The 24,972-nt window shown below is 37.7% G+C and overlaps 1 protein-coding gene across 6 annotated transcripts in view; it reads right to left on the bottom strand.

Moving 5' to 3' along the window:
- Positions 1-24,972, bottom strand: part of BNC2 (basonuclin zinc finger protein 2) — a 327,906-nt gene that overhangs the window by 90,998 nt on the left and 211,936 nt on the right. For all 6 annotated transcript variants that reach the window (XM_071802893.1, XM_071802897.1, XM_071802898.1 and 3 more), the window contains 2 exons: positions 24,452-24,554; positions 8,220-8,455 (listed from right to left, as the gene is read on the bottom strand). In XM_071802893.1, the coding sequence (XP_071658994.1) occupies positions 8,220-8,455; positions 24,452-24,554 (339 nt within the window). The remainder of the gene's footprint in view (positions 1-8,219; positions 8,456-24,451; positions 24,555-24,972) is intronic.

Here is a 24,972-nt window from a genome sequence, read left to right as displayed (position 1 = left end):
ACTCTCTAATTGAGTTAATTTCCACTGATGTGTAGCTGAATGGTTAATATCACAACCTTATCACCTCCAGGACAATGATTTGAATTCAGCCTGAGGTCTTCTGTGAAGAAAGTAGCCTACAAAAGCGTACAAGTTCTAATCTCTGAGCTGTATTTTGTGAGAAGAATAATGTTAATTCCTTGGATTCTTGGCACAACTCGCTCCCCTCTGCGCGCACACACACACACACACACACACACATCTCCCTTCAATCAATAGCTTTATGCCCTTTTGTTTTCCTTATTTTATAACAGGTCACTGCATTTTTTACAAGAATATTGAGATGGACAGTAACCCCAAGATACTGTCCTCAACTCAATGGTCATATTTATTTGACATAGTGCAGGATTTGTTCTGGTAGAGGCTTAAACGTGGCCTTGTCATCAAGAAAAGTGATTTTCCAGGCTAGGAGGAAAGTCCTTATCTTCCTTCCAGTCATCCACAGAGAATCAGTGACTTTTTTCACAGACACACACACTATCTGTTAGAAATGTAAATAAAATTTATAGATTATTTGTGTGCATACACACACACTCATGTATAGACATATTTCATGGAAAAACTTCTGTGATCATAAATGGTTAATAGAAACTCAAACACATTCTGAAGCAAAAAAGCTGGAAATAGTTTCCTCTTTGCCTTACCTGCCAAGACCCAAGTTCAGGACTCTGTTTCTCCTGCAATGCTTCATGGCATCACTCACACCTAAAACAGCCTAGGGAATGAACTATTCCTCCCACCTCCTTCATCCCCCACTCTGCTTTAGGTGTTCGTGATTTCATCAGCTATCACGAGAGAAACACAGGACCATGAACTCAGGCTTGGCAGGTGAAGAGATTTTCAGGTCCATTTTAAAAAGCAAGCACACATGGTCCTGGCATATGCCTGACAGACCTTTAGTAACAGCCATTTCCATGCTCTGCATCCGAGTAGCTGTGCCCAGCTGTGTGAAACTGCCTCAGTCACTGGGATCGTAGCTTCTCTACCCCAGTACTGTAAACAGTGCATGTTCCAGGTAGGAGAAACACAGCTACACAAAAGTCTCTCCCTCTCTTTTTTTCTTTCTTTTGGTCTTAGACAGCTGATAATGTTTGCCATTTAAAAGGCCATCTTTCCATTTCTGAGCCACGTGAAACACTATGGTTATAAAGACTATTTCATAGTAGTCATTAAGAACTAGCATCATGTATACTGCTGTTGATCACCAGGGGTTATACAGCCCTCTGCTTCATTACCCTTGCAAGATGCAAGACACAGAGCAGCAATAGCACAGCTCTCCAGCTGCACATATTCTGGAAATCCAAATGATCTTTGCATGTTACCAAGACATCTGTTGTGACATAACTTGTCCTGGTGGCATTCAGAAGTGCCATCAAACTCTTTGGACACTATTTTTATTCTTTCCCACTTCAAGTGCTAATGGTTGTGATAAATAAAAGTCATGTAGCACTAGTGTGATTGGAAGTGTTACTATTAGAGGTATAGCATCAAAAGCAGCAGGGAGATGTTAGGCAAGTTAGTGCAGATACAGAGAAAATGTGAAAGCACCTCACACCATAGAACGTGTGGCTCAAACACACAGCAATGCTTCCCTCTGGCTCAGCAGTTGTGCTCTGTTTCCTATCTCCCTCTTCAGTCCTTAAAGGTTTATCTGAGCTTTTTCTATCCTCTGTTTAGAGATAGTACAGGCACTCCTAGCTTAGTACAGCTAAGATGAATACAAAAGAGCAAGGGGCAAAGCGGAGAATCTCTGTTCCACAGACGTGCAAGGGAGTCATGCTAAACTGACTCACATGGGAGAAGAGAAACTCTTCCAGATGATCACAGCCACAAATATTAGCATGCAGTGATGCTGTGGGAGGAATGGAAAACTCAGGAGATGGACACATCATCTAACAGATCCTTTTCATCTCTTTGTGCTAAAGAGGCAAAATCAGAATAAGAGGGGGAGTGAAACTGAGGTGAGGCTGAAGAAGGGAAGATAAGCAAGAAAGAAAGGGGGAGGGGGAATTGGAGGGAATGACAACAGAATAAGTAAGTTGGAGTGGAAAGAGAGAGAGGAGGGAACAGACAGGCACAGAGAACAAGAAATAGGCAGGCATATACTAAAGAGACCCAGATTTAAATCCCATCTGTACTGGGAGAATAGAAGTCTGGATAAATGTTACCCAGCTTTGAGCCTTGGTTGTTCTGAGGGACACTGTTGAAAAATAATGTCAAAACAAAAGAACACATGTAAGTGTTAACAACAGTTACAAGGGGAAAAAAAGCCACAAGATAGAAAGGTATCTTACAAAGATGAAAAAAATTAATAAAGCTGTAAATTCATAACTCTTCATAATCAAGTAATCAAATGTGGGTGGCAGTTATTATGAGAAATACGAACTTGAATGTGAAAGACTTTGGTTGTACTTTGGCTTTGTTATGATCTTTATTACATAAACTTCTGAACCTTTATCTGCATCAGTTTTACTATGCATAAAAAGGGCATAACACTCCTAGAGACACAGAAACACTAAGTGACTGCTTCTTAAAATCCTTCAGCTGTCACACCTGAAGAACTTCAAAGTATTAGTTAAGAGACTGACAAACAGACCAATGAGGAATGAGAAGCACTATCAATTAAATAAATGCACAGCCTTCACATCAGAAGTCATTTTTATTGTATTAATGCCATGTAACTGTCATCAAATTTTCACTGGGTTCTGAAGCTAAACTTTTTTCCCCTCCATGCTATAATTTGACTGACTATTTCTCTTAATTTTCTTCATCACAAATAATATAGCATACCATCACTTCAAAGGTGTTCTTGTTATGAAATTAAAACAAAACAAAACAAAACAAAACAGTAAATCAACTGATGGGACTTGGGGAAAAAAATCCTGATAGAAATTTCACATGACCTGTGATTATAGATAGCAGGCTACATTGAACTGAAAGTATGATATCATCACTAGAATGACCTGACAACACTTGACTATCTTGGAAAAGCTGATATCCTCAGAGTTGCTGTTTGTTTTCTTTCTGATGTTCCTTATGTTTAAGCAATGGAGGCTGTTTGACAAGCTGTTTAATTAAATAGCCCTTGCACTTGGGTTCTGTAGCAAAAGCTCAGATGTCTTAAAAGGAGGCAAGTGAGTACAGATGGGAAAGCTAAGACTCTAAAGTCTCTAAAAGAGGTCAGATAACAACAGAGCGCATGCTTTTCTGAAATCCTCCACGGACAAGCCAATGGTGGGCAATATTTAATTTTAAGAACGGTAAAGCAATTTCCATCTGTGCATGTGGTTAATATTTCACCTGCTTAGAAGGGATGAGGTAGTAAGGGAATACTCAGAGGAAGAACAGAAAATAAATTAAGAATGATATTATTAAAGATGCTCAAATTTCTTTCTATAGTCTCTCCCCAAATCTCTTGATCTAATCTGGATGTGAGAATGGTATGCATGAACAATCTAGTTGTGGTAAACTAGGGCAGTAAATGGAAACAACCCATTTCACCAAGAGCAACTACATCTTACAAAAACGTGAGAAATTGTCAGTCAAATATAACACAAATTTATATGAGCATGTAATTTGAATATGCATATAATAATTTTAAAAAAATCTCAGAACTTAATTATTTAACCTTCACTATGTATTCTACAATTTGAATTATTTTGTTTTAGTTAATGGGATGTTATCTTTGGAAAAAAAAGTAGAAATTTCCTGACCCCCAATGTATACCTTCTGAGAGTTTTACTTTTATCTGACTTCAGTAACTGAAACAGTTGTTCTTGCTCAACAGCTGTTTTAGCCTTACAGAACCAACACAACACTGGGAGAATAAACCACAGTCCATCCTGGTCATCATCTGAAGAATTAACTAAATTCATGAAGTAGTGATGGTGCTGATGATCTGTGAGCAAAGAAACACACAAGCCCAAGTCAGCAGTGGCAGAGTATGTCATTAATTTCAAAGGGGTTTTTTTTTACTTTTAAAATTAGCAGTCTTGACAGTGAAACCACATAGGCAGGAAAAGTATCATACTTCCATTTCCAGTCTTCCCAAAGCAGAAAATGATATCTAATAATTTTGAATTTCATCAGTTTTCAGCATTGACATTGCTATGGAAAAGACTGTCATTTAGGATTAGTGATTCCCTATGCGCTGTCCAGTGCACAAACTTTTGTAAGCAAGCCAGTCTGGGGGCCAATAAAATACCCATCATTTTCCAGCTTGCTTTAGATTTGATTTTATTTTGGGGGAATTTTTTTTTTTTTTAATTTCTCATAGCTTTGAGTGGTATCAGCGACTTTGGCAGCCAAGATGTTGCCTATGAGCTACTGACTAAAATCTACCTTTTTTGAGGAAAAAATGTTAAGAAAGGGAATCCCAGGTCTAGCCCCTTTTCCTGATTCTGACAACGTTCTGTGCCTCTGCTTCCATCTTTGTACTGTAAAGATAATATTTTTTTTCCTCTTTTACACTAAGGGAATACAACTATTTGATCACAAAACACTTGAAAAAGTGTTGAGCTGTTACTCTAAATAAAACACTCAATCATCATTTGCAAGGAGTCAGTTTATGGCCTCTGAGTTGTGGTCACATGTCCTGTTCTCTGCAGCTGGGTCAGTGTAAGAGCTGAATGGCCCAGCCGTTCCCTGCTAGTGGTATAATTGCTTTCTAGCCCTTTCCTCTCAGAATAATCAGGGTTAACTTGCACATATTTAGCAGGAGGATTTTTCTAACCTGGCTTGTTTAGAGAGAACCTGGCTAGGGAGCAATTACACATGTAGTTACACCAGCAAATGGGTGGGGTAAAGTATTATTCAGTGGTGAAGCAGAGGAGAACAGCTGGCAAAGTTACCTCTTCACTCAGCTCAGCTGGAATGAAACCAGGGCTGGAGACTTAACTCACAGCTGAGCTGTTTTTTACAGCAAAAGTAACTTCACCCAAATCAATAGAGCCACTGATCACATCTCTTTGAGTAGCAGGTGCAGAATCTGACCCAAACCAGCTACTGTTGTTGACAGAATAATTTCTCATCATGTAAAGACAGTTGTTGTGTTGGCTGTTCCCCAAAAGAATACCTACAGTCTCACTAACAGCTCCACACCAAACACAGTAACTTAGTTTCTTGAGATAAGTACTGCATAAACAAGCCTAGAAACTGAAATGCTCTGGATGCCCATGGAGCAGACACAGTCCAAAAAGTTTCCCTATACAGTAAGTTTTTTTGAGGATCACTTCTAAAGACAAGAGAACAGCTTCTCCTCTAAAACATTAATTCTGTGAGCAATCTGATGAGACTGCTGACCAAACCCTCACTGACTGACATTTCAGATATAGTTATATATTCACCAGAAATTAGGTTTATTGCACAGAGGCCAGAGAAACTTGCCAGGACTTAATGCCTTTTGGCTGTTACTGGCAATGTCGTGACTGTGCCCAAATGTGAAAAGCGATGTATCACATTACCTCCTCTGGCTTCATGCTTCCTTCACTTCCTGTGCTCCATTAATGCAGTCACTGAATGAAGCAATAAATACTGCATTTTTCTCTGCCTACTGGTTTTTAATTTGCTATTTAGAAACATTATTAGTCAAAATGAACGTACTACAAATAATCCCACCCACTGTGCAGCACAAATAGAGAGGGGCACTGGTTTTCTGTTGTTTCTTGAGTGGAGCAAATGATGAGGTCTTTCTCAAAAGTTACAGAGAAAAAGTATTTTATTTTTTTCATAGAAAGAAGGGTTTCACTCTGGATCTTGAACAGAAAAGAAAATATCTGGAAACGCTAAAATAATTTATTTTCTGTGGATACACCTACCCTAAGATTTATTTTTCATTCCCTCCAAAAAAACTCCCATAGTTCTCATCTGCATGCACTTTGACTGTGCTAGTGTTACTACACATTTCCTTTCAAATTTCCCTGCATGTCCATTTTCTCCTTTTTATCATATAGTTGCAATAGAGTTACTTTTTAAGCTTGACTTTATAATCATAGGTTTGACTAATTTTCCTAAGATTTATCTTCATATACGTTTTATCAAGCAGTTTTCCTTTCTGCGATATAATGAACTTCCTGGCTTTAATGCCTGTAGAGATTGTGGAGTCTTCATTCTTGGAGCTCTTCAAAAGCTCTCTGAACATGGTCCTGGGCAACCAGCTTTAGGGGGCCATGCTTGAGCAGAAGGATTGGACAAAATTACCTCCCTTCCAACCTCAACCAGACTGTGATTGTTTGAATTAAGAGAGCTAAACTAACAGGCAGGCTTGACTACACCTGTCATAGGTCTTTGTTCACCCAGCACTAACCAAGACAATATGTGGCAAGACTGTAACAGCTGCCTTTAACTTTCATTGATGATTGTTCTCCTTTAACTGACTGTGGTTGGATGTAGTAACGGGAATATTCATGCCTTGAGGGCTACAATGTGATTGAGTTTTAGCCAGATAAACTGAACTCTGACCTAATGGTGTATTATAGGCCTTTACACCACTCAGATCTGTAGGTCACAATCTCACTCTGTAGGAACCTCTATGTAATTATATTACAAGCCATTCTTGCATATATTGAGATCAATTCGATAGATACTTAAAACAAAATCAATTCTATGACCTTCAAAACAAGAAAACTACTGATTTCAGTCAGTCTTCTTGTCTGTAACAGACAAAATTACATTGTACCCTTGTAATATATTACACATAACTATTAATTACGTTTAGTAAACAGCAATGTTCTAATGTTATATCTTAGAAAGGAGGCATTTTTATGTGTATGTATTCACAAATCATATTTCTTCAGCCCTCTTGATCAGTAGCATTCAGAATCCAGGAATCTAGAACATGATGCAATATGCACATAATGCCATTACTGTGTATATCTCTCTATATATCTATCATATATCTATCAAAATTACGTATTGTATCTAACATCTATAGATACATATCCATACATATATATCATACAAACATGTATAGATATCTTTAGATTTTATTGAATAGATGCCTGGGAGAATTCTAAAACAACCAAAGACCTTCATTCTGTATATATCCTAATAACAGGATCTCATTATTAAAGAAATATCCTTTTTATTATGCTTTCTCTAGGACTGTTCTACACTTTTCTGCAATAATCTGTGTATAAAGCACTCAAGAAAATTTATAAGAACACAGAATGGGAAGGTTTCCATCGAATTACATGAGGCTAATTTACTTCTTTCAAAGAAAGAACAGAAAACTGAAGAGGAATTAAAAAACACAGTCAGAATTCCTCAGAGCAGGAATAAAGATTTCTGTATTTCCTGTATAGTACCAAGCATGTTCTCATTGCCTAAGAAAGTAAAGGAATAAATAACAAACTAAATTTTTCAAAGATTTTCAGGAATGTCCACTTCAATAAATCGATGACTTCTAGATGACGCAGAGGTCCCACAAAGTCAGTAGCAATTAAGCGAACTCAGAAACATGCAGTATTAGATTCTCAATCAGAAATAGCCTTATAAAATGTAATAGTTTGCTTTGGAAGCCAACAGATGATTAAATTACTCAGATAAGCAAACATACATATTCATGATCACACTCGTAAAACAAGCCTGTCCATTATTTATTTATTTATTTGATGTTCGGTTTGCTTATCTTAAACAATCGGCATGTAATACTTTATTTAAAGCTACCTTTAAAAAACGGCCTTATAAAGAGGATTTTCCTGTTGAGACATTAAACTGTAAGGATACTTCCCAACATAATCATGATCACAACCCTCATTTCATCTACCCCTTATTAGATACCTTGCTAAAGAAGGAAAGAAAAGATGAAGGAGGTGCTGACTTGGATCTAAGTTTATTAAGTAAAACAGTAGCCCTTGAAAACCTGCCAGTTGCCTTTGATGACCAAATCAGGCTTGAAGCTAGCTAACCTCAATATTCACAGTATTAAAGGCATTTCCTACCTTAAACATAAGCAAGTACAAATAAATACTACGGTATGAAGGAATCTGCATTATTTTAGCTTAGGAAAAATAGAATATTTTATTTTGCCAGCACCATCATTAGTCTTCAGCATGACACACTAAATTTACTTCGTAATCTTCTACCACTTTGGGTGCATGGTCACTACATCTGCACACAGACACACAAAAGATAAAAATCAGTTAACTGTGTTTGGAAACATATTTTGCTTTATTTCCTACCTGAAGGATGTAGCCTCGAACATAGTCTCGAAGCGTCCAGCCTAAGCCATGTAGAATATGCAATACCTCCTCTTGCTTCAGTACACTGAAGAGTCGGTCAAGTAGTATCTTCAGTCTCACAGGCACAGCCTGAGTACCATAGAGCATCAGGCTGCTGATGTCAAACACAACATTGGACTGCACAATCTCCACTTGGGTTGGGTGGTAGAGGTGCTGAGTACTAAGTTTATCCAGGGCTGAAAGAAAAGGAGTTTAATTGTAAGAGGAGAGCTAAAGGAAAACCAAGAAAATAATGTCAAAGAATTATCTAAACACATTGAATTTGGCAGATGCACTTATTTTCCAAATAAACATTGACCTGGGTAATACATCAAATCATAGAATCATAGAATGGTTTGGATGGGAAGGGACATTCAAAGGTCATCTAGTCCAAACCCTCTGCAATGAGCACAGACATGTTCAACTTGATCAGGTTGCTCAGAGCCCTGTCCAGCCTGGCCTTGAATGTCTCCAGGGATGGGGCATCTACCACCTCTCTGGGCAACCTCTTTAGTGTTTCATCATCCTCATTGTAAAAAATGTCTTGCTTATATCTAGTCTGAATCTCCCCTTGTCCTATCACTACACCCCTGGCAAAAAGTCTGTCCCCGTCCTTCTTAGGAGCCCCCTTCAGGTACTGAAAGGCCGCAATAAGGTCTCCCTGAGCAACCCCAACTCTCTCAGCCTGTCCTCACAGCAGAGCTGTTCCATACCTCTGATAATTTTTGTGGCTTCCTTTGGCCCCTCTCCAACAGCCTATACTGTACAAGGGCTCCAAAGCTGGATGCAGGACTCCAGGTGGGGTCTCACCAGAGCAGAGCAGAGCAGAGCAGAGCAGAGGGGCAGAATCATCTCTCTTGACCTGCTGGTCATGCTCCTTTTGATGCAGGCCAAGATATTTTTTGCTTTCTGGGCTGTGAGCACACATTGTCAGCTCATGTCTGGCTTTTCACTCACCAGTACCCCCAAGTCCTGCTCCACAGGGCTGCTCTCAATCCCTTCATCCCCCAGCCTGAATTGACAGCGGAGATTGCCACGATGCAAGTGCAGGACCTTGCTGTTGGCCTTTTTGAACTTCATGAGGTTCACATGGGCTCATTTCTAGAGCTTGTCTGGGTCCCTCTGAATGGTATCCTTCCCTCCAGCATGTCAACTGTGCCACTCAACTTGGCATCTGCAAACTTACTGCAGTTGCACTTGATCCCATTTTCTATGTCCTTGATGAAGATATTAAATAGTAGTGGTCCCAATGTGGACCCCTAAGGGACATCACTCATCACTGAGTGATTCTTTTTCACAGATGCAGTCCAAAACAGGCCTAGTTTCCAAAGGTCACAAATATCTTTAATACTTAAGACTGAAGGGTGCCCAGCTAAGCCCTAGAGACTACAATACTCATAAGTTCAAAAGAAATTACAGAAAATTTATGATTAATTGATGACCAAGACTGAAGCTATGCAGCATTGATTGGGACTGTTAAAGGTTTGAGGCCTAACCTCAAGGGGAAAAAAATAAAACAGATATTCCCTAAAACTCATAATTCTAAACATGTTAAAAATTACTACCCTGATTTACCATAAATTCTATCATGAATTCACTGCTACTCAAGCTGGTTAGCTTGTTTTACCCTTCTGTGTGAATTCCATGTTATTCACTGTGATATGAATAATTTAGAGATGAAAGGAGGGAAGGTTTGCAGGATGAAGGTAATTCTTATTCCCTTGTGAAGCTAAATATGATGGAATTGCATATGACATCACGCACTTTAGTGAGTATCAGTGTTTACATTTAATTTTCTTACCATTTTATGGACTATGTTACAGCACCTAAGCTTCTCACTGCTTTTTTTTAAACAAAACTTTCCAAGCATTTAAAATAATTTTATAGGGACTTCTTCTCCTGTACTTTGGTTTCTTTTTGGCTTATGGTCACTGGAGAGTTCATGTACTCTTGATAAATTGCTTTCTTACATCCAGAGCGCAAAGGCCCTTATCATTTACTCGCTGGCTTCATTCAACATATTTACTCCAAGGAATACTTTGTCAAAGAGTTCTGGTTTCCTCATACTTCATTTCTTGCAACTGATTTGTCTGATCTTTCCTATTCTAGTGGTTAAGTCAACTTTGAATAAATAGCTTTAAATATTAATTTACCATTCAAAAAAGATAAGGAATTGCCAAGCCTAGGGACTGCAGTCCTATGTCTCTCCACAGGACATTCATAGTGCCTATAGACCTAAGTCTCTCAAAACACACACACACACACACACACACACACACACAGACGAATTAGAGTTAGTCCTGCACTGGATTAACAGTCCAGATGACAGTGAAATTAGCTCCAATTTTGATTTGTGGAGTTATTCTGCACATTATATAATAAACAAATAAGCAGTGAATTTTATCCCTTTGAAGTACAAGTCAGGATATGCACTGAAATGTGTAATTCATAATACAACAAAGCATGTATTTTTGCATGGGTGTGTGAGAACATTTGCAGAGTAAAGACAGACCTCATGCTACAGAGAAAAAAAAAAAAAAAAGAAGGAAAAACCTGTACATGAAGAGAAAGGAAATGCACTTGCACCCATATGTGAAATAATAGTATGATAAGAATCTAAAATTCTTTTGGATCGTTGACTATTGAAACCCCTTTTGCTTGGCAGGAGAATGAAACTTTTCACTGTAATCTGTAATTTATAAAAATTATCTTGTTTCTTTTAAAGAGGTTACTAAGGAAATAGTTGACAAAGTTGCTTTCTGTAGTACTACTAACTGATTTCTCCTCCGACATCATTAGTGAATTAATGCAGATGTTCTAGGTGCATTCAAGGGACCATTTATGTTGTTAGACACATACTTTTTCAAATAAGAGATAAGAGAAAGCCCTAAGTCTCATTGTTGGTTTCTCTGTGAGGCCAAGAGTATTGACTTTAGCCATCTTGCCAAATCTCAGCCTAGACTGTTGCATTCTGCTGTCCTGAATTGCCCATCTGATTTCATGTGGATCACGCATTCCTCACCGTTTTCTACTCTAAACTATTGGTTCCATTTCTGTATGCTAATGAACAATGTCATGTTTCATTCAACCGTATCTGCAGCAGTGTATGATTTCATAAGTGCTTAGAAGACTTCAAGATGAAACATGCTATATAAAAGAATGAACTTCATCATACCTGAAAAATGACATAAACAGATGTGTCATTAAGAAGATATCAGTGACTGAACATCATAAACCACATATTAAAAGTCCCTTCCTGGTGCAGCATGAGATATTACTCATACTTCTTACACTTTCAGTAGGCTCAAATGTTCACACAGAAAAGTCTTAACATGTTCATCACTTCTTGGTTGTAACCTGCACAATCTTCTAAAAACAGAGCTATGATGGGTTCAGGTGCTAGGTGCTTAAACTAAGAAAGCTATCTTTTAAAAGCTCAATTCCTGGTACTGCCCCGAGAGTCTGATATTATTTACCTCAGTGTGACTGAAAAGCTGTTCACTGATAGAGGAAGACCCTTGTGTTTTACTATAACAACATACAGCCAAGTAATATTTTCATGGTGAATTCTATATTTCAAGTACTTGTTTCAGAAATATTAACTATTAAAAAAGGGGGCAAAAAATATGGTAAAGAACTAAAAGATGTCACAGAAGATTGCCTTTAACACTAAAATATGGCTAACTGGATAATTAGTAGAGGCGTTAGGAACCTTTCCATACTGGTTTTCTTATTTAACCCTGAAGTATCAAGTACGCACTGTAATTTAGAATATTTCAGTTGCAAGGGACCTACAATGACCATCTAGTCCAACTGGTTGATGATGTCAGAACTGATCAACAGTAAAAGTATGTTATTAAGGTCATTGTCCAAATGCCTCTTAAACACTGACAGGCTTGGGGCATCAACCACCTCTCTAGGAAGCCTGAATCAATGTTCGACCATCCTCTCAGGAAAACAGTGCTTCCTAATGCCAAGCCTGAACCTCCCCATGTTGGTTTTTCCCCTGTTTAACCTCTTGAATAGTAAACAAAATCCTCCAGATTTTACAGAAACTATGCTCAGAATAACCTGAAATGTAAAGAGAACTTCAAAATTGATCCAATGTCACTCTTCACATGACAGCATGCAGTATTTTTACTATGCAAAATTCCAGCCAAAACCCCCCACTTCAGACCTGTATGTAACAAATCAACAAACCAAGAAAATTATTTAATATGCCTTTTTTTATTTTTTATTTTTTTTCCCTAATGTAGTAAAATAGGGAGGGGAAATCTACTTCACCATTTATATTTTACTGGAGTTTTGGGATCCTCTGTAATTCATTCAAAGGAAATTAAATACAAAAGATACATTAAAATATGGCTCAAATATTTGTTCAATTATTCAAAAGACTGAAAATAAAGACAAAATCTTTCATCTATACTGTGGCTAGTTCTTAGGTTCAGCTATGAAAATGGACCCCTTCCTTCCCAATGTGCAGTGGACAAGGTTTAATCAAATCGAAAGCTATGTTTCTGATTGGATTCTGGTTTTGTTAGGCAAAATAAATACAAATATGCAGTGACGAATTTTGTACCTTAGAAGTCTCATATTGTTTTTTGCACAGTTACAATAAAAGTATGACATTTTACCTTTAGTGAATATAAAAGAATTTTGAATATCCTAGTTTTAATACAATTGGATTAATAAATAGACATACGTCTTAGTAATTGCCTGATACTAGATAAATATTTGGGTATCCTAGAGAGGGATGAAAAGGTCTAGTGAAACCCTTTCTCTTAGCTGATTTGCCTGGCTGTTCTAGGCAGTTCTCTAACTTACCAAAGAGGGATACAGTTGGAGTGCACACGCACATTCACATGACAATACAGAATTTTATAAACATCATCATCTTTCCAGATTTGTTCAAGGGTCAACAGGAAAGTGAAAAGAAATTTTATGTAGTCTCTGTTCAGAGAATAACACAGAGCTTTCCAGACTTGTTTTCCTTTTTTCTTCTAAATAAATGGACTACTTTCTGGAGCAAGAGAAACTGAAATTGGCAGACAGACTAAATCTACAATACCAACATTAAACAATTCCATAACTCTGTTGCAACAACAGAATGTTGAGTATGGTAAAACAAATATAGTATTATTAATGGTAACGTTGAGAACTGTAGTTTTCTGTTGATTTTAGTGGTGAACATGAACAGCTTCACATTTTCAGAGTTCAAGATTTTCTTCTTTTCCATCAACCACAGAGAAAAAAGTAACAAATTTTTTTCAGAACTGAAAGTAGCTGATGAACAACTAAAATGCTGGAGGGACAGGCAAACTACTGCAGATGTAAGAGTTTGTCTAAGCCTCCCTCAGGATGCAGATTCAATGCCACCTGTAACATGGTGTAACGTGGACACTTTGTACGTGGAAAAAATTACTCCTCAAAAATATCATGCTTAGAAGGTAACTAAGGACAAGAAAACTTGCTAGTGTCTACTGAATGGCTCAAATATTTTCATGGCATAGGAAATTATCCCACTCATTCCTAGCACAAACACAGAGTGGACAGGACATGAACATTCATATGGGTGAGCGGACATCCTGAAAAAGTCTGGGTATAAATTCCACCTACAGCATGGTATCCTTTGGTGATCTCTACTGCACTTCTTTCTTCATCCCTTTCACAATTTAATCCAGATAGAAAAGAAATGTTCAGTAACACACTGTCGATTTCAAAAGATCACAGAAGGACAGTAAGTAAAGTATTTTCTGATTCATAGATAAAAACCCAACTTTTCCTTCTGCCTTTTACTATATTTAAAAGCTAATAATGGAAACCAAATGGATTTAGTCTCTTACAGAGGGACACATATGTGATCTTCTAATTTACAGTTTGCACGTACAGATGTCCATACTTAGTAAAAGGATTCTTAATAGCATTTTAAAATTAAACGTGTGTTGGTAATAGGTGTTTCAAACCCAAACAACACAGCAACTAAACTGATGTCTTCATGCCTCACCATGCCTCATGCTCTAACAACATTTTTATAACAGATCAAAAAAAACCCAAGCACTTCAGTTGCATGTACACAAAATAAGTGTTATTAAAAAAAGTCTGAATGAAAACTTTCATTAATTTTTCTGTCTATGATCTGATTCCAAGTTGAAACATTTAGATTGCTACTAGGTTTATGTAGCCAAAAGCAGAACCACAGTTTGTTCACAGACGTTGCTTGCTGTCTGCAGTTTTTTTTATCCCTTTGCAAAACTTTGAACCCTATCCAGCTTTGACACACTGCCTCTTCAGTTAATAACTATCAAGTTTCCCCTTGTCTCCTGTCTACTTTTCTTTGAGGCAATTGCGCACTCAGCACCCCGAGATAATAACACACATCTATAAGATAAAAGCAATGGCATTAATGTAATTGTCTGCCTTTCTCTCTTTAGCCTAATCTTTTTTTTTTCCTTCAGTTTTGACTGCCTCTGTGACACCTGTTTTTGTCTCCTCTGATCCTACGACAGGTTTTCCGCTGACAAGGTTTTTGCCTGACAGTGATTCTGCCAGACAAGAACATAATAAAATATGAAGAACTGCTTGTCAGAGTTTCTGCCAATGCTCACATGAAATAGGGAAAAAAAAAAAAAACAACTGACTTTTTTTTAAAGGGGCCCTGTGCTGGTCGCTTTTGGCCTGTGAGGAAAACAGCCTCCCTGGCCAATTCCTGCAAGCCAAACAGGTGTTTTCTTTTACATTTTCTTTCCATACCACCCCCCTTTTTCTTTGATAGTGGAAAATATAATTACAGAGAAAACAAGCAAACAAACAAACAAAACCAACCAACAAAAAATGCCCAACAAACCAACCAACCAAAACAAAACAAAACCAAAAAAACCCCAAACAAAACAAATACAACCCAACAAAGCACCAACCAAAAAACCCCAAATGTTTTCTCCTATAAATGAAGGTTAGACCTAACTTTACGTAGTGGGACCTCATGAACAGATTTTTAACTCACAATTGACCCCTTAAATAAATAAATAAAGTACTGGGCTTTTTCTCTCTCCTCCTTGTTGATAGCTGTAAAGGACCTTCATTACAAGTTCTCAGGAAAACATCTGGGCCACTGGACACCTCCTGCATGGGCATGCTGCATGAATGAAGACATCTGACTATGGGGACCATGGTAGGGAGGATAAGACAAAGCCTCTTCTGTGGGATTTGGACCTTGCAGTCCTCTCTGTCAGTGTGTGCATTTTGCCTTCATGAAGGAGGACTTCAGCACTGATCACTACCGTGATGGAGAAACACGTGTTGATGAATCATGTGAGTGTCACACAGATGCTTTTGTGTGTCTTGGTAGCATCTGTCACCTCTGCTAGAGACAGCAACTATTGATCAGTCCATGGTGTTACAGCCCTGAGTGCACCTACTGGCCTTCATTGCTGTCCTAAAGTGACCAGCCTCTCTGGAGATCTCCACCCTGCATTCTTCATTCATGGGTCCAGGACTCCTACTAAAGCTCAGGCCTGGAACTTCATGTCTGTAGTCTTCTAGATGACCCTCAGACCCATGTTACAGCCCAGGCTTCAGCCCTGTCTCTGGTTCCACTTCCTTTTGTTCCTGATTAGAGCCCCTGGATGGACCCCTGACACGACTTATTCCCTTGCCACGCCTGAGATTGTCAATGAACCCTGTTACCAGCACCTGGTTCTGTCTGCCATGATTAGACCGCACAGAACTGTGCCCTTGACGCAGGCATAGCCGGTGCTGGAGTTGCCCTTAACTCCCAGCTCAGACGTCTTTGTTGGGCTGCTGTTCCTTGACACATGGGTTGACAGTTTCATTGTTGAAACCTACAATTTATAATGTAAGCCATTAAATTCATGTGTCTCATTCTATTATCTTGTCTAGTCATTCAACTTCAATCTTTTCTATCTCTTGTCTCCAAAGCCAAATGTTTCCTTCTTATCAGCCATTGACACCTTAAAAATATTGTCCTTTAATAACAGTGAGATAGGAGATAGTATGTATCTTAATAGTCATAATACCATCTGGTTGACACATTGTATACCGTGACACAGATGCACTTTTGGGAGTCCTGGATCATGGTCTGGATTTGGAGGAGCTCAATTTTAGTCCAAACAAAACTCAAATTCTACTAACTCTGATTCACAGATTCACAGAATGTCTAGGTTGGAAAAGATTTCTGCAGACTGTCTTTCTATTGAAAGCAGTGCCTTATATTAGGTTATCTTTGGCCCTGTAAAGCTGAGACTTTGATATTTACAGTGGGGAAAATCCCACCACTTCTCCAGGCAACATATTCTGTCTTATATGCAACCTTGAACACTGTAATGAAAATCCAACAGGCACTGCCCACCTGTTAACATCATGCTCTTTGGACCGAGTTCTGTGTTGTAGAGGCATTTCACAAAGGCAAGCCAAGACCATGGCGGTATTTCAGTCTAGGGTGTAACTCTGGTTCAAGCCTATGAAATACTCTCCCACATCTGCTCACTTTCACCAGGAAAACCTGCTGTCCTAAAGTTGCTGACAGCTGAAGATGTTCAGACTCTGGGAAGACTGGTTCATACGGCTTATTCTACCATTCACAAACACCCATTTTCCCCACCCCAATTCATGTGCTGTGACCATTTCACAAAGATCTTGTTAAATATATTTCAGAAAAATTCACTGTAATAAATTAGATTATAGTTAGAGAAGTCTTTGAGATTCATGTTATACTCTTCTTGTGTTATCTTTCCTATTTCTAAAATCCAGATGGAAATGGGATAATAATGTAAGTCTATTGTCTGTTAAATTAATCTGGGGCAAGTTGCCTTATAATGCTACATCTGAAATTAAAATTCTTGCTAGTAGATTAAAAAAAAAGTATCCTTTTTTCCATTGAATTTTGCATTTGCAAAACGGAAAGCTGAGGTAAAGTTACCCATGGTATTATCATCACTTTGTAACATCTGAAACCAGTATAATTTTTTTGTTCTTGCAATCCAATCCCATTTTAACCTTATGAAGCTATACGGAATGGAGTGGTAGGGTTTGTTTCATTTAGAGCTCTTTCAATTTGTGTTCTGCTTAACCTAGTGAACTCCAGTTAATTAAGTTGTTCCTATAAACAATTAAGCTTCCTGTAGGATCGTTAAGAAGATATAAAAATTTATGATGTAATAAAGTGTAATAAAATGATAAAGTGGTTAGCACATCACAGCAATTCATGTGAAGCAGCATAGGTGTTAAAAAAGACAAGTAAGCAGGTACTGTCACCTAAAGATCCTGAAGAATTGTGGATGCATGTTACAGAAGTCTAACACTGCTGCCTCACAAATCCACTGGTGATTTGCACACTCAGGTCCCTCAGAATTTATCCTGCATCATTTGGTGCAGTGAGCACTAGACACTCTTTTGCTCCTATTTGATGCAATGCTGTGTAATGAACTTCCTGTCACCACAATTAAGGGGCCAAGATCAAGGGTTTCACTTACTGCCTTTCCAAAAAGCAGCTCTACTATGTCTGGAAAGAGGAATTCCAGGTGCTAATTGAAAAATCTTTGGTTTTTATTGCCTTTGCTCCATCTTGCACACAGCAACTCTTGTTTTTTTCCTTACTGGATTCTCTCCTTAAGGAGAGAGGGTAAGACATCATTGTCCAAGACATCCAGCATTTTATCTTAGATGTACTAAACGGGATGAAGCCTTCTCTGTAAAATGTAAATTCAATACTGATGGGCACCAAGCAAGAATATTTTTCACTTTTTAAATACCTTTAGTCCAAACCTCTCCAGACATTTTATAGCCAGTCATGGGAGACCATCGATATTAAAATGGCCTTATATGTATTTCAGAGTTGCCAATGAGTATCTGATGGTATTACTGCCAGTTCTGTGAGAGCACAAAGTGTAATCAGTAAATTAGAAGTTTTTCAGACACCAGAACACTCACAATCAGAAAGGGGTTCAATCTGAGATGTGAATATAGTCCAAACCAGCAGAAATGGGTGCTATGCTTCAGAATGGGTCATGGTCTGTTTAGGGCTTACCAGGCCCTGGAGAAGTCCTTAGCGGACTGCTTAATGCTGGGTCAGAGATAATCTCATCTATCCACATTCAAGGGACACTGGCATATTCAAACCCAGGGCTGTGAGACAATAAAGTTGGGGAGAAGGAGGTCAGACCTCTTCCTGATTGTGTTAGGATGACCTGGACATGGTAGGGAAGAAGAGGAAAAAGATTTTAACCTGAATGGACCCCCAGGGAAATCCACGGAGGTGTGAGCATGGACATATGTAAATTAGGGCCTGTTGTTTACCTCCAGGGAGTACCTTTTTCATCACCTAAGGATGTCAAATTTACATGAGGACTAAACCTTTGACCATATGGATATGTAAGTATGAGGTGAATACAAGGATGGAAAAGGAAGGCTTTTTATTTGATCTTGGGGTAACTAAGCATTATTTCTTTTCTGTCACTTGTGTCTTATAAACCTTTGAAACAATATTATTTGTCTTGGATGCTCTAATACTTGGATCACGTTTGCTTTTACCTCCACTTGACTTACATTAAGGGTGATCTTGGAGTAACCCAAAGCAAACACTACACCACATCATTCCTACCAATGTGACAGGCTGCAAAACCAGATATTGGGTCAGAGTACCCACAAGATAACAGAGTGTATAATTTCTGTGCACATTGGGAATTGCTGCTGAAGGGAAGCAAAAAGGGATGGCATAGGCAGAAGGGGGCATTTTAAAAAGTGTTTACCAGTAATGAATGTTATTATAATCAGGTAAGGTTCCTGAAAGCAACTGAGTAATGAAAAATATGCCTCAGTCTTCAGGGTCAAAAGGAAGTTATAACAGACGGATTAAAATTATTTTGTCAGTAAAAGACAGGAAAAGCCAGACTATGTCTAAAATACTTTTACTTTAAAAATCATGAAGAGCTAGTCGTTGTTATCAATGAATTGTAGATAATTACATTGCCAAAATCTCCATGCAACTAAAAAAATAATGAAATTTATGGTGTTCTCAAGTGATTTTGAAGCATTTTCAATAATTGAACAAATTGAATAGAAGGAAACAAGTATGTTCAGAATAATACAAAAATAATCCAATTATTTTACAAGTAAACTATAATAAAAGGATTATATTTCTCCATTCCTTTTTTAGTATTTATTCTCTACAATCTCAATTTTTAAATAAAGAACAACATGGCACTTCTGCCAGCTTTTAGAGACACTCTAAGATCTGTGATGTGGTTTTGTTTTATTTTGTCAGAGATGATGTTTGACTTTGCAAACCTGGATTTCTTTCACTTAACAACTTTGGACAGAGACAAATATAGGAACCCCACTGATTTTTAATTCAACATAACATTTCTCTTCCTTCCTGCCTCATTCCCATGCAGCTTACATTTAAATTCTCAACTAAGCCCTTTCAACAACTTCAGGGTAAGGGACATAGGCGATTTCTAAAATTTCCACAGCATTCTTCTTTTTTCCTTCCTTTATTTACACCTGCCCTTCCTTTCTTTTGTTCTCACTTCATGTTTCTTTTAGCTGACAACTTCATGAACTACAGAACACTGGAACAGGCTGCCCAGGGAGGTTGTGGAGTCTCCCTCTCTGGAGGCATTCAAACCTGCCTGAACACATTCCGGTGTAACCTCATCTGAGTGTTCCTGCTCCAGCAGGGGGATTGGACTAGATGATCTTTTTAGGTCCCTTCCAACCCCTAACATTCTGTGATTCTGTGATACAATGTAGAAATTCAGAAAAGGCAACCATTCCAAATGAAGAAGTCAGAGTCATGTCATGCATCTGAATTCATGACAGAATGTTCTCGATTTTCTAGTGGAGGTTGATGTTTTCATGGTAAGTCTAATTTACAGCAAGCTAGTACATGTATTACATAAATATCAGTGGCAGAAAGTTTTCTTCACCAGATAAAAGTGTAACCCATGTGGCAAGTCTCTGAGCATGAGTATTCACGGGATGTCAGCTTTTTAAACTGAAAAACAGTGAAGGATTTGCCCTATGTGCCAAAATCTACTAGTTACTGTCATTTTCATTAAAATCTGAAGGAACTTAATCTCACAGTTACTTGGAAAAAGGCCTGGCCAAGTCTTGGACTGGAGATAGGACCATATGTGGCCTCTTCATACCTTAGAGAGGTACTAAAGCCTACTTGAATAAATAGCCTGGCCCCAAGCTGTGCCGACTGGCATGATGCAGATGAAAAGTCATCAAAGATCACTAGAGGACTAAGGATCAGCTTTCTCTGAGAGAAGAGAAAAAGAAGGAAGAGACCAAAAATGTTCACAAAACACTTCATTTCATAGAGTAGATTGAACAGTGTGAAATTCAACCAGCTAAGAATGCATTTGAAAACACATCTGAAAAAACATGCTGCTGCTGTCTGAGTTTTACCAGTGACCAGTGTGAGGGCAAGACAGCAAACTAGTATTTCTAATTTTCTGACTTTCTTTGAAACAAGATGATGATTTGAGACAAACTTAATATTATTACTATTATACTGTGGTTTGTTTTTGTTTTTGTTTTTAATCATGGCAAAGTCTGAGATACTGAAACAAAATATATAGAACGAATGTCATAAATAATAGCTTTGATGCACTATGACATATGTCACGTTGCATTCTTTTCTAGAGCAAAACAGCTATGAGAGACTGTAAACTGTATTTCCCATTGATACTGCATTGGGTCTTTTGATCTGTTGGACTAGGTATAAGATTACTTCTGCTAACAGTATGGTAGCTGTTATTCTGACATCAATGACAAGGTAAAATACAAAGTTAATGAAACCAACTTATTTTTTTCTGCAGAGTTTCTTGATTTCTTTCCTCACGGGCTAAGATACTGCTGCTGGGAAAGTGGGTGGCAAGTATAGTTTAAGTAAGTGATTTTTGCGCTAAAACTAGTAAAATGTCATGACTAGCTTCATATAATAGTATCTTACTTTTAAAATAACAAAAACATCAGGAGAATAAATCAATTCAAGCACTCAAGAAAGTCTTAATTTTTTGTAGTCATCCTACTACAACATTATTTAAAAACCGCAAAATAGCAATTGCCTGTTTTAAAATAAGTTTTAAAAATTTGCTGTGAAGTTTTTAATACATTTTATTTTTCAGCATATGGACTATACAGAGTACTTTAACCATTAAAAAAAAAAAAAAAAAAAGAAAAAAAAAGGAAAAACATTGAACTATTTTCTGTTTGACTGCTTGAGGCCTAGGAAATGGATTGTCCAATTTAAACCATTTATTTTTTGTTTTGAAAATAAATTGCCACCCATGTTGAAAATATGAAAGCCAGGCTTCAGCTGAGAAGAAGTTAAAACAGTCTAGTTATCCAAATCCTTTAAAATATCCAGAGATTCACACCAACAACAACCTGTTCTCCATTATGCACATTACTAGAGAATGCTGTTTTGCTCTACGTGGCTTTTGGCTTCAGCCTTAAAAACACTGACGGTAGGATCACCACTGCAGCACAGGGGTACAAGGTCAAAACTTCATAAGCTGAATTTTCGCCAACAGAAACATTTATCTTGCCACAAAAGAACTTCTCTGATGAATCTGTTCTTATATTGACATTCCTACTTTTGGTAACTCCAGACAGAAGAAACTGAACTTGTACGAAACCTTTCCTTTCAAGATGTGCACTGCAAATTTTAGGTGAGTGAGGAATAATGCGTGAGAGACAATGGAAGCCAGAAAAAAGAAAACAGGCCAGCAGTTGTTAAGTGCAATAATACTGTGGTGGCTATAAGCCCATTCCTCCACACTCCAGTAATTACAACGTTTTAAATGGCAGTTATTAACATGAATTAACTCTGCACAGATTAGTCAAGCACATCATGAGAGGACTGCAGTTCTAAGCTACTTTTGATCTATTCAGTTAATTATGATTCTAGATTTTCAGAACTGAATAAACATAGTACTTCCTGTTGTAAACAACTATTCTTTGATAATTATATTCAGTAAAGCACTACATCATGTGTCAAGGAGCTGAGTTGAAATTCATTTAAAAAATTAGGTGGAAACCCTTTAATTAAAGCAGTGGGAAACACTATTAGCATTCAAGAAACAACTTCTGAAAGTGCCATGCTAACATTTCAAAGAAATTGACTTCTTAACAGCAACCTGACTCCGTTATTTTGAAATCCAAGTGCTATAGTGCAATGAATTGATCAGTCTCCTGAATGCTGCCCTTAAAATCCTGGAAAACAGCTAAGATCAAGAATTGATGCAGGTGCATCATAGTCTTCAGGAAGTAATTTATAAGCCTGTTATTTGATTATGTATATGAAACATACATCTGATTTGTCTGTCTCTGCCATAAAATGTAAATACTCCAGACAAATGTACACAAAGTGTGCTAAAAAAAAAATAAATTGGAGCATTCTTCACTTGGCACATTAGTAAAACAAACACTTTCTAATAATATATAGCTGTATTAAGTTTCCTATTTGGAATGTTAAGCACCCAGGTATGGGAGCAGGTGGTGTATCCCTAATCATCACATTCACCTTTCAACTTTCTGGATTTGTGAAACAGGGACATTTCTATTTTACACACTATAGTAATGCCAGGTTACTGTCATACAGCCTGATTTTTAATTCAACCACTTCACAGGGAAGAATTTATCAGGAAAATCTGATCACACTCTTCTAAGATGTACTGGTTAAAAAGAAATTGTGGGATGTCCATATGTCGGAATCTAAGTGCTAGAGTTCTAATTTCTATTACTCAACAGAAGGAACACCCGGGAAAACAGCTAGACAAATCTTCCCTATCTGTGGATCAGCAAAACCTCAGATGCTGATTCGACACAAAGCCTGAAGGATGCCCCAACTATAAAAATTTTGTGAAGTTTAGTGATACTTTCAAAAAATGTGAGCCTGGTTATAATGTGACTGAACATAAATTTCTGGGAATTAAGAGGAGCAAAAATAAGCTGTGTCCCTGGAGAATCTAGTATATAATGAATCTCCAATCAGCTACCAGATTGCTGCTGTTAGGGTATTTCTAGGCAAGCTCTATATATTACTGTGCAGTGACACAGGACTGCATGGTACCTGCATTCTTGCTTTGCTTTCCATGTATATGAATCTTTTAAAAACTTCTCATCTCTGTGATGTTGAATTGGTTGAGCATTCACACTTGCCAAATGTCAGCATACTCAGGCACAAGTACAGATAGATATGAACTAAATTAATGGGGATCAAGTGCATCTTAGGAGAGAAGTACTAAGCTTCCACCCCAGGTACCATCAAAATAAAATAAAATTTATAGAATATAACCCACTGAATATCTGGCAGAAGTGGAGAGTGAAGACTGTCCTTGCTTAGGTGCCAATAGGTTAGACCATGAGAAGAAATCTCCAACACTAATTTCTCCTGCAAACATAGTCATTTTTCTAATTTTTTCCTTTTTTTTTTTTCCTTTTTTCAGTAAACCGTATTATGTATTTTCCCTATTTGCCTTCTAATTGTATATACAGCTCTCTCTGTCATGCATAGCTTAATCAAGACTGGCAAGAAGAAAAACACCACCAAATGCACAAAATAGTAAAGGATAAATAAAATGCAAGGTCTATAAATGTGTTTTGATGCCTTTATATAGGATCTGGGCATTCTAATCCCTCCATTCTCTTTTCAGCTTCTTAAATACAGGCAGGGAGGTTCAACTCACAGATCACATATGCACACTTTTGATGAGCCATTTGGATACATGCATTTCATTCTGATATTCAGGCTCTGAAAGTTAGACATTGGAATATATGAATTTCCATTAAGCTCAGTGACTTAGTGGCTGACGCTTCTTTGCAATGCAAACTTTACCGTACAACCATACTGTAAACTTTTTGCCTTTGTGCTAAGCCCCACTAGAACTACACTATTTCCTGGTGGTTAAAATATTCCTTTGAGCTGTACACAAGCTGTTGAACTTCAATGGCACTTAATGCTATTGCCAGAATAACAGACCCTCACTTCTTTACCCTAGAAATTGCTATAAAAAAAAAGCAAATGCATGCAAACACATGCACAAACCCAGAGTGTACACACATGCATGTACAGATAAATAAATATCTCTACTCCAGCTCCATGTAAAGATACTGGGAAAGCTGGACTGAACAGAGAAGAAAAACACCGAACAGACTTTTCTTACCGTGTGCCACCCAGCCATGTTTACACTGATCACAGGTTCTCAGGTTAATCTTCCCTGGCTGAAAACATTCACATGTGCAATTTACCAGTGTACAGCGGATGGCCTGGAAAAAGAAACAGAAAACACGTATTAATGCTTTTCTTCCTTCCTGTACAAATTTGTTGTAAGGGCTAGGTTTGTGCAACAAAACCCAGCCTTCTAACATTCAAAGTATTGGTCAAGCTTTTAAGTAGAGATTAATTTTCTTTCAAAAAACACTCATCGGTAACCCTGAGCAGTGGCAACCAAAATGCTTATTCAATAATAACATAGTCTGCTGTCCCATGGAAATAACTTCATTCTTAAAGGCTTTAAAAGAATTGCTCTATTTCCTTTAGGAAGAAGTGGTAGCATAAGGATTCTGTTGGTGTTCCACAAATTTCCTGGATTTGTATCCACTGTCTGAAGGACAATGTTACTAGTGATGTCTTACCACACCACCATATCAGCTTAATTCAAATGAGTAAAATGAGGAAATAAAA

This window comes from Patagioenas fasciata, chromosome Z (assembly GCF_037038585.1).
Source record: "Patagioenas fasciata isolate bPatFas1 chromosome Z, bPatFas1.hap1, whole genome shotgun sequence".
In the NCBI taxonomy this organism is placed as follows: Eukaryota; Metazoa; Chordata; class Aves; order Columbiformes; family Columbidae; genus Patagioenas; species Patagioenas fasciata.
This window is presented reverse-complemented; position numbering and strand designations above follow the sequence as displayed.